The sequence below is a fragment of the Petaurus breviceps genome, unplaced genomic scaffold (genome assembly GCF_028583685.1).
Source record: "Petaurus breviceps papuanus isolate PSGF00001 unplaced genomic scaffold, PetGlider_PUasm1.0 38, whole genome shotgun sequence".
Classification (NCBI taxonomy): Eukaryota; Metazoa; Chordata; class Mammalia; order Diprotodontia; family Petauridae; genus Petaurus; species Petaurus breviceps.
The window spans coordinates 83620810-83631060 of NW_027186304.1; the positions used below are offsets into that span (position 1 = coordinate 83620810).

General features: G+C 37.8%; 1 protein-coding gene across 1 annotated transcript; it reads right to left on the reverse strand.

Moving 5' to 3' along the window:
- Positions 1 to 2772: 2772 nt before the first annotated feature.
- On the reverse strand, positions 2773 to 8591 carry LOC138170280 (small ribosomal subunit protein uS10-like). Its single transcript, XM_069099549.1, has 3 exons — positions 8554 to 8591; positions 4409 to 4588; positions 2773 to 3105 (listed from the first exon to the last, which is right to left on the reverse strand). Exons 1-3 carry the CDS (start codon positions 8589 to 8591, stop codon positions 2817 to 2819), a joined length of 507 nt encoding a protein of 168 aa, XP_068955650.1. The 3' UTR covers positions 2773 to 2816.
- Positions 8592 to 10251: the final 1660 nt, after the last annotated feature.

The window sequence follows — 10251 nt, forward strand, 5'->3', positions numbered from 1 at the left end:
GTTGAATATGATGAGACTGTATCTTAAAAAATAAAATTAAGTGATGAGAAAGAGGAATGCACTGGGAAAAGGGGAAATGAAAAGGTAGAATTAGGCAAATCCTCTCATATAAAATGGGTGCAAAAGATCTTTTAGAGTGGAGGAGAGGGGGAGGTGTGGGGAAGCACTTGCACCTTACTCAAAATTGATTCAAAGAGGGGATAACATACATACTTAATTGGATATACAAATCTATCTTACCCTTCAGGAAAGTAGGAGGAGAAGAGGAAAAGAGAAGCGGAGTGTGGATATAAAATTACGTCTACCCTTTGTCCTAGCAATACTACTATTAGGTCTGTATCCCAAAGAGAGTTTTTAAAAAAGAAAAAGAAAAGGACATGTATGTACAAAAATATTTATAACAGCTCTTTTAGGGGTTGTAAAGAATTGGAAACTAAGAGCATGCCTATCAATTGGGGAATGGATGAACAAGTGGTCCATTCTTATGATAGAATTCTCTTGTACTATAAGAAATGACAAGCAGGATGCTCTCAGAAAAACCTGGAAAGACTGAAGCAAAGTGAAATGAGAAGAATGAGGAAAACATTGCACCCAGTAACGGCAATATTGTATAAGGATAAAAGGTGAATGACTTATCTATGCTCAGCAATGCAATGTTCAAGATAATTCTGAAGAATTTGTGATGAAACATGCCATCTATCCTCAGAGAAAGAACTGATGTAATCTGAATGATGCAGATTGAAGCATAGTTTTTTTTTAACTGTCTTTATTTTTCTTGGGTTTTTTGTCTGTTTTCTTTTACAACATGACTTATAAGGAAATATATTTTGTATGATTACTCATATATAAACTATATAAATTGCTTGTCTTTTCAATGAGGGTTGGTGTGGAAAGTTATTTTAAAAATAAGGCTAAATTATTTTCTATGCAATTGGGAGAAAATAAAGTGTTAAATAAATGTGTTTTAAAAAGATAACTACATAACTTTGTCACCCTACAAGACACTAAAGAAAGAGGTGTCTCTTCCATCCTTTCCAAAATGTACAACCAAGAGTTTCCTTATAAAGGATTTTACCTGCATTATCTCATTTTATTCTTGCAATGACCCTGAAAGGAAGGTGCTGTTATTATGATCTTCCATTTTATAGATCAGGAAACATATAGGCTTAGGAATAAGGCTTAGATAGGTTAAATGATTTGGCCAAAATCTCACAGCTAGTAAATATTTGAGGCAGGATTCAAATCCAGTTTTGTCTGTCATCATATCAAGTGTTCTCTCCCTATTCTTCCATATTTAATTCCTTATTTTAATTTATGCCACTAAGAAATAAACTCTAAATTTTTTTCAAGAAATATAATCTTAATTTTAATAGTTGAATTAAAAAAAATGGAATTTTCTTGTCCATTTATAGGGAATTCTAAGAGCACCTCTGTAGGTCATTAATGTGATACTGGATCATAGTTAATAAAATAAAATAAAATGAAATAACTTGAGAATTTTTAGCAGTTGCTAATAACAGCAATCAGATGGTCTTTCCTGTTGAGTAAATATAAGAGTGGCTATGTCTTTTAGAAATGTTCTCATGAAAGAATGGGTAGGAAAATGGAGGACTTTATGCTTTTAATTTAGATGCTTACAAAAGGAGCGAAAGTGACATTTTCTACCATCAAAAGTGAGAATAGGCCAAACATGACAGTGCTTTGCAATAGAACACAGTATTTGAATGCCAATGCCTCATCCAAAGAAAGGTTGTCCTTTACTGCCATCTACTGTTATATAGACAGTGGGACTTTTCAGGATATTATTAAAATTATTATAATTACTTAGATTTATATATTGTATTTATCTATCATTCTCTAAAACCAAAATGATGTCAAAACTCCTTTCCTCATTCCTATAAACATAGATTGTGAAAAAGGAAGGTAGCAGAGTTTATGTCTTTCAAATATCTTGTCTTTGTCAAAAATTCCTGTATGCCTCAAATCAAGTTACTATCTTTCTAGCATTTTCATCAGTTCTCAGGCTATTGGCTCTTGCGCTGTCTTATTCCTTCCTCATATCTTGATTTTTTAAAGGTTTCAGTTGTGTTAGGCCCTGGGCTGGCCGGTAAAAAGAATAACAAATTTGCAAAAGCTACACAGTGGCTAAATAAAAATTTAGTAAATAAAAACAGTGAAAAACAACTATTTGTTCTAAGGAAAATTAGCATCCTTTGCTTAAAGAAAATCCAAATCCTGAGAATTATATAATTATAAACCAGTGCAATTATTCAACCTAATGAAATGCTTTATGATAAAAGCATCCCATTGACTTCAGTATCTATTCATAAATCTAGTGATTGACCTCAACTACTGCTTGACCACTGACCTCTTACCATTATAATATGCTAGGAAGTTTTATTAAAAGAAAAGAGTTAGGGGCGCCCAGGTAGCACAGCGAGTAAGAGCACCGGCCCCAGTGTCGGGATGACCTCTAGGTCGAATCCGAGCTCAGACACTTAGCACCCACCCAGAAACACCTGGCCATGTAATCTTGAGCAAGTTACTTAACCCCAATTGCTTTAAAAAAAAGAGTTAAAACTAGCACAAAATCCTGCAAAAAAGTAATGTAAAATGCTAATAAATAGTTGTTGACGGATTGACTTAATGTTCAGCACAAGTTGAGAATAAATAAGTGGGCACATAACCATTCTCAGTTAGTTCAAGTCAGTATGATCTAATTAACTCCATCCCAGGGAACCATTTATGTGATGACCCAGCTGCAGTGTGTGATTTTTTTTTCCAATAGTTGCAATCAATTTATTAAAAGAGATTGGTTAGGCATCTGCAATGGTGACCTCAACTTCTACACCTGGTTCAATGCTGATAGAAGTGATCTGTTTAACAATTTCAGAAGAACTGTGCAAGGCAATAAGGTGTTTGTGGATTCTCATCTGGAACCTATCCCAAGTCTTTGGACCTTCACCGCAAGGAGTTTTTCTAGCTGTGATTCGAAGTGCCTTGGTGGGCATTCGAACAGGTCCCTTCATTTTCAAGTTCTTCTCTTTGGCTCCTTGTGATAGTAATGGAATATAAAGATTCCCCTGTATTGGCTTGGTTTTCAAACTGATTGTGTTAAAACCCAGAGCTTGTTAATCCCACCTGTGGGATGGACTTGTTGATGTGAAAAGAAAGTCCTGAACTGGGAGGAGCTGGTGACGTAGATTTGGAGAGACAAGAGAGAGGCAGAAGAACTTTTTGGAAGCAGCACCTTGTGGAGGCAGAGGGAGACTGAGAGAATTGCTGGGGGCCCACTTTGAATTGCCCTGGACTTTTGAGACCTGCCCCCTGAGCTGCCAAGGACTGAGGAGACATGGCTGTTTTGCTGGTACTTTGTCTGTATGTTTTGATGTTGTTTTGCCAGATTTGTCCACTGGTGAAAGACAGTCCTTTTGTTGAATAAGTCCTGGAACCTGGCTGTTGGCTAAGAGCTCCTGAGACTGTCCTGCAGACAGAGAGTGAATACTGTCCACTGGTGAAGGACAGTGCTGTTGTTGCAGGGGTCTGGAGACTGTCCTGCAGACAGAGAGTGAATACTGTCCACTGCTGAAGGACAGTGCTGTTGTTGCAGGGGTCTGGAGACTGTCCTGCAGACAGAGTGAATACTGTCCACTGGTGAAGGACAGTGCTGTTGTTGCAGGGGTCTGGAGACTGTCCTGCAGACAGAGTGAATACTGTCCACTGGTGAAGGACAGTGCTGTTGTTGCAGGGGTCTGGGAACCTTTCTGTTGGTTCAGAAGCCCTGAAGAAGGATTTTCTTGTTGTATGTTTACAGAAATCCTGGGAGAGGGTTTTGCTAATGTTTTCTGGGGTTCTAGGACTGTTCTGCAGACAGAGGATGAATTAATGAAGAGACTGGCAATGTATCTTGTGGCCTTGCTAAGCCTTGTCTCCCCAGGAACTAAGATTGCTGAGAACTTGCCTTGTGTCAAGATGAAGAAAAGACCTCCATTTGGGTATTAAGTACTATGCTTAAACTTGATGTAACTCTGGGGTAGATTCAATTGTGATCCAGGGGTGGGGAACTTTTGACCTTTTTGTGTTCTATGGTTGAACAAATGAATGTACTTTACTTAGATTGGAAACTAATCTCCATTTGAGAAGAGGGGCTTGTGGTGGACTAAAAGAAGGTACAGCCTAGGGGTGGAGTAGTATTTAGACCAGGGACTTTGTAATTGATTGAATGATTGGAAGGTCCTGGGGTGGGGTAGTACTTGGAGATTATTTAATCACACTTAGTAAATGCTGTATTTTGAATGATGTCATGTTTTGATCTTCTCTGTTCTTGGGTTGTCACTGGGTAAAATGGAGAGCACCTATGCTGGTATTTTGAACCTTGGGAAGTTGCCTTTCCTTGGCATTATATTACACTCCTCTGATTAGGTCGGCACACACTTTTTCGAGTGATTTCACTTTGTGGCTGGTCAGGGTGATCCGGTGAATGGCCACTTCGGGCCCCACAAGGGTCTTGCCGGTGTCTTTGAATGCTATGGCGGCAGAGCAGCTTCCTGACCGACTTCTTCCTCGGTGAGAGTGAACAGCAGTGAGTCAGGAGAAGGAGAGGCTGAGACTGCTGACTCCAAGCGGCTGTAGCGGCGATACCTTCACCAAGGAGCGCAGCTTGTGATCTTTGAAAAACACAGAGAAGCTGGAGAAAGTGAATCTTTCCATTTAAATTGGTGAGTATAGATTCAACTCCTTCCAAAATCTTAGAATGTTATATAGTAAGAGATAGTTTGTTAACATTTAGAAGGTAAGGCATGTAATTAGTAGGAATCAGCCTGATATAATCAAGAATAGGTTGTTCCAGATTAAACTCATTTTCTTTTTTGAGAGCAGTATCTGATTGGTAAATCAGGAGAATGCCAAAGATAGAGTATATCTAGATTTCAACCTAGCATTTGACAAATTCAGTCACAGTATTCTTATGAGTAGATACATGTTGATGGAAAAGTTCATTGGACTTGTTGTTCATTCTTCATTTTCAAAGAGGACAAATGACATCACGGGGTGGTGTCTTGACTTGTGCATGAAATGTATTTAAGTGAGGCAGGATTGCACAGAGTCTTCAGCCTCACTCTCTCTTTCTGAGTCATTGAAGTTTATGGTAAGACAAAAGTCAGGATGACTGGTGGTGACCTGAGATGCAATGGATGACCTTGATGACTTCAATGTCTGACTAAGTTCTAAGTAGTCCATATGCCTGCTTCAGCGCTTTTAGTTCAAAGATTCTTTCTTTGTATATTCAGTTTTGTTGGAGTCAAGGTGACTTTGAAAGCGTAGAAGTTTTACAATTGCAATTTTTAGATTCAAGTTCTGTTCATTTGGCAACTTTTCCTTTGTACCCCATCTGGGGTTTTTTTTGCAAGGATACTGGAGTGGTTTACTATTTCCTTCTCCAGTTCATTTTATAGATTAGGAAACTGAGGCAAATAGGGTTAAGTGACTTTCCCAGGGTCACACAGCTAGTAAGTGTTTGAGGTGATATCTGAAGTCAGGAAGATGAGTTTTCCTGACTCTAGGCCTGGTATTCTATCCACTGTGCCACTCAGTTGCCCACAGAGAATTATTGCAGAATGTTAAACAGATTTTTTTCCTGCTGATTGTCTGATTCTCTGATCATATTCTAATCCAGATTGTAAACTAAAGTTGGGTGCTTCTGTCTTCCCTTGATCTGACTGCTGCCCTTTGATTATTTTTTAAATTTTATTTTCAATTCATGGAACAAAACAAGGATTTCCATAACAGTACAATAAAAAGGATGATTGTGCATGAAGTTGCAAATCTACTACATACAACTTGCTATTCCCTCCAAATATGCAACAGTTAATGTGTAAAATGCAGGTAACACAGACCTGGAATTTTTGGCTAATGTTCTGGTACCTTAGAGAGATGTTTCAAAATGAGTAAGATTAAATGTAATAGAAAAAATATATTAAGGCTATAATTCATCTCTGTGACTCTAGTGTGGGCTCTCATTATATCTGCTGGATAAAGACAACTGAAATAAAGACTTAACTGGTCTCTCTGCCTTCATTCAGTCTCTCTTCTTTCCAATTCATCTTCTTCCTCACTGATAGATTAGTGTTCCCTATGTTTAAAGCTGATAGTGTTTAATATTCTGCTTATAAAAAGGTTGCAGATTTCAAACAATAAACAAAAGGCCTAAATGATCATTTCATTCATCTCATCACATTACTGATGAGTAACCTGAAGCCCAGAATGGTCAAACCTAAAGTTATATGGGTATTTAGTAACTGAATTGGAATTTGAACACAGGTCCTCTGCCTTTAAATAAAGCACCATTTCCACTATGCCACCAAGGCTAGAAAGATAAGTTGGAGCCATATCATACAGGATTGGTTATGAATATAATGCTAAGATGTTTGGGCTCTATTGGTTAAGCAATGGGAAGCTTAATTAAGGGGTTTGGGAAAAGTGTTGTGACATCTGAGTTGTACATTAGAAGGATGCACAAAAATGTTTTTTAAAATCAAAGTTTTATGCTTATAAATTGATATTTTTAATGCAAAAAAGGAAAAATCGTAAAGGAGGTTTGAAGTTCATTTTTCCTATGTCACAGTTGTATAGAGGGCCAGCCCTTCCCGTGTACTCATATGGCAAAGAGACCTTTAGATCTCTACCTAGGTACTCCATGGGCCCTTGATTTCTCACTTGGAATCTTGAGGTCCTTTTGGTATGTCTTTCCCTAGGTGCATGCTGGCCTTATTGAATTCCAGACCTTTCTCTTCTAAGGACCATGCAGATTTGTCTGAGTTCTCCCATGCCTGACCCTTCACCAGGCATGTGTCTAGACAAGTGTACAAGTGTACAAGACACTATCCTCCCCAGGTCTGGCACAAAGATTTTTATGATCACACTTCATACAGCTTTGTTTTCAAAGCATCTGCCCCTCCCAAGGAACCTCAAGGACACTTACTTAAGTGCAAAACCTGTAAAGATACATAAACTAGTCTAGCTCTCTTTCTCATAACCCTAATTATGGGAAGAAGCCAGGACATCTCCCCTCCCCCATGGGAATGGGAAGTTATTGGAGCATAAAGCAAAAAATAAATAAATAAAACTAAATAATTTTTCTTATTAAAACTAAGCACTATGAGTCAAGAATGATCTGGAAAGCTCTTATAACACTGTGTCTTGAATTTAGTTTCCTTTATGTCACTGAATTTAAGCTCAGTCACCACTTCTTTACTTCAGTTTCTATACCACCTATATTTCAACCTCGGGCATGAGTAAGACTCTTTGACGGGGAATAAAGGGAAGCAACAGGTTTATCTCATCTATTTTTTTCTTTATTTTTTTGGAGGGGTAATTGGGGTTAAGTGACTTGCCCAGGGTCACATGGCTAATTTTTGTATTAAGTATCTGAGGCTGGATTTGAACTCAGGTTCTCCTGACTCCAGAGTTGGTGCTCTATTCACAGAACCACCTAGAAGCCCCTCTTCTATTTTTTTTTTTATAAATACACTTTGAAATTGATTTCTTTCTTCCCATTATTGCATACATACTACAATATGCCCATTCTATAAACTAAGCAAAACTGCCTAAGCTTAATTAAAACATTCATTTTCTAAGCCAAAAAGAACAGAGATTGTATATTTGCAGGTTAAGATATCACCAATTTTTTTTCTTTTTTTTGGAGGGGGGAAAGTAGGGCAATTGGGGTAAGGTGACTTGTCCAAGGTCACATGGATAGTTTTGTGTGTGTGTGTGTGTGTGTGTGTGTGTGTTAAGTGTCTGAGGCTGGATTTGAACTCAGGTCCTCCTGAGTCCAGGCCAGGTGCTCTATTTACTGCATCACCTAGCTGCCTTCAAGATGTCACCAATTTTTAGAAAGATAAAATAAGGCTTCCAACTTTTGATTTTCATGATGTTTCTGTAGAAATTAATATTCACAAATGATGACTTTCCCTTACAAATGTATTTTATTCCAAAGCTACTGGAACATGTATCACAGTCAGACTGGTAACATAGGTAATTTAATAAAAAAAGAGAGGAAGAAATGAAGATTTAAAAAAATAGAATGAGCTGCTTTTCACCTGTTAGGGAAGGTCTTTCGAGAAGAGTCAAGATTTCTGACAAAGGGACTGAGTTGGACATGACAGCTAGGAATAGTCAGCCTGCAACCATAAAATTTGAGAGAAGCTAGAGATGAAATGGTCTATAGTAACTACTTCCAGGAGTTGTTATGAGGATCAAATAAGATAACAATGATAAAGTGCTTAACACAGTGTCTGACACAATAGGTGTTTTGTAAATGCTTCCCTTTCCTTCCCTTTACTGTTTTAATTCTGGGCCTATGAGTGTCACCTATCATTTTCTTTTTTTTTTTTTTATCAAATGCTTTACTAACTTTTAGTTTATGTCATTCATTTCCAAAAGATTTTGAGTTACAAATTTTCTCCCCGTTTCCCCCCTACCCATCACCCCAAAATAGCAATCCCACTGTATATCCCTCCTCCAATCTACTCTCTCCCATATCTTCTGCCATACCCGCTCCGACGTTCCGGTAGGGCACGGTGGATCTCCATGCCCCAGTGCCTGTATATCTTATTTCCCAGTTACATGTAACCTAATATTAATAACAGTATATATATATATATACACATATTAATATTTGATTTAAAAACTTTGAATTACAGATTCATTCTCTTCCTCCTTTGTCACCCACCCTTACTAGGAAGATAAGCAATTCAACATAGGTTGTACATGTGTAGCTATGCAAAACATTTCCATAGTGGATATATTGTAAAAAACTGACTATATTTCCCTCCCTCCTATCCCACCTCCCACTTGTTCTATTCTCTACTTTGATCCTGTCTCTTTTCAAAACTGGGTGCCTCCCCCCCCCCCCCCCCCAGCCTGCCCTCCCTTCCATCATCCCCCCTCTCATCCCCTTCCCCCCTGCTCTCCTGTAGGGTGAGATACCCTATCTAGTGTGTATTTCATTCCTTCCCTAAGCCAAATTCAATGAGAATAAGGTTGACCCATTCCCTTTTGCCTTCCTGTTCTTCCCCTCCATTATAACAGTTTTCCCTTGCCTTTGCTATATGAGATAGTTTACCCCATTCTGCCTCTCCTCATTTCCTCTCATTACATTCCTCTCTCGCCTCTCAATTTGATCCTTGAAGTATCATCCCTTCCAATTAAATTGGTCCTGTGACTTCTATCTATGTATACCTGTACACATATATGCACACACACATATATATTCATATGCCCTTATATCCTCCTATATAGACATATGTACATATATAAAGACATATGTATGCATATTTAGACATATATATACATATATATATATTTCTATTCCCTTCAACTATTCTCATGCTGAGAAAAGTTTCATAAATTACAATTATCATTTTTCCATGTAGGAATGTAAATAGTTCAACTTTGCTAAGTTCCTTATGATTTCTTTTCCCTGTTTACCTTCTCATGCTTCTCTTGCTTCTTTTATCTGACTGTCAAATTTTCTGTTCAACTCTGTTTTTTTCATCAAGAATGCTTGAAAGTCCTCTATTCCACTGAATGACCATATTTTCCCCTGAAACATGATACTCAGTTTTTCTGGGTAAATTATTCTTGTTTTTAATCCCAGCTCCTTTGCCCTCAGGAATATCATATTCCAAGTCCTTCAATCCCTCAGTGTAGAAGCTGCCAGATCCTGTGTTATCCTGATTGTGTTTCCACAATATTCAAATTGTTTCTTCCTGGCTGCTTGTAATATTTTCTCCTTGATCTGGGAATTTCAGAACATGTCTATAATATTCCGAGGAGTTTTCTTTTTAGGATCTTTTTCAGGAGGTGATTGGTAGATTCTTTCAACCTCGATTTTGCCCTCTGGTTCTGAAACATTAGGGCAGTTTTCCTTGGGAATTTCTTGAAGGATGATTTCTAGGTTCTTTTTTTTTTTATCGTGGCTTTCAGGTAGTCCAATAATTTTTAAATTATCTCTCCTGGATCTACTTTCCAGGTCAGTGGTTTTTCCCATGAGATATTTCACATCGCCTTCTGTTCTTTCATTTGTTTAGATCTGTTTAACGGCATCTTGATTTATCATAAAGTCACTACCTTCCATTTGATCCAATCTAATTCTGAAGCAATGATTCTTTTCAGTGAGCTTTTGAGATTCTTTTTCTATCTGGCAAATTCAGCTTTTTAAGGCATTCTTCTCCTCATTGGCTTTTGAGC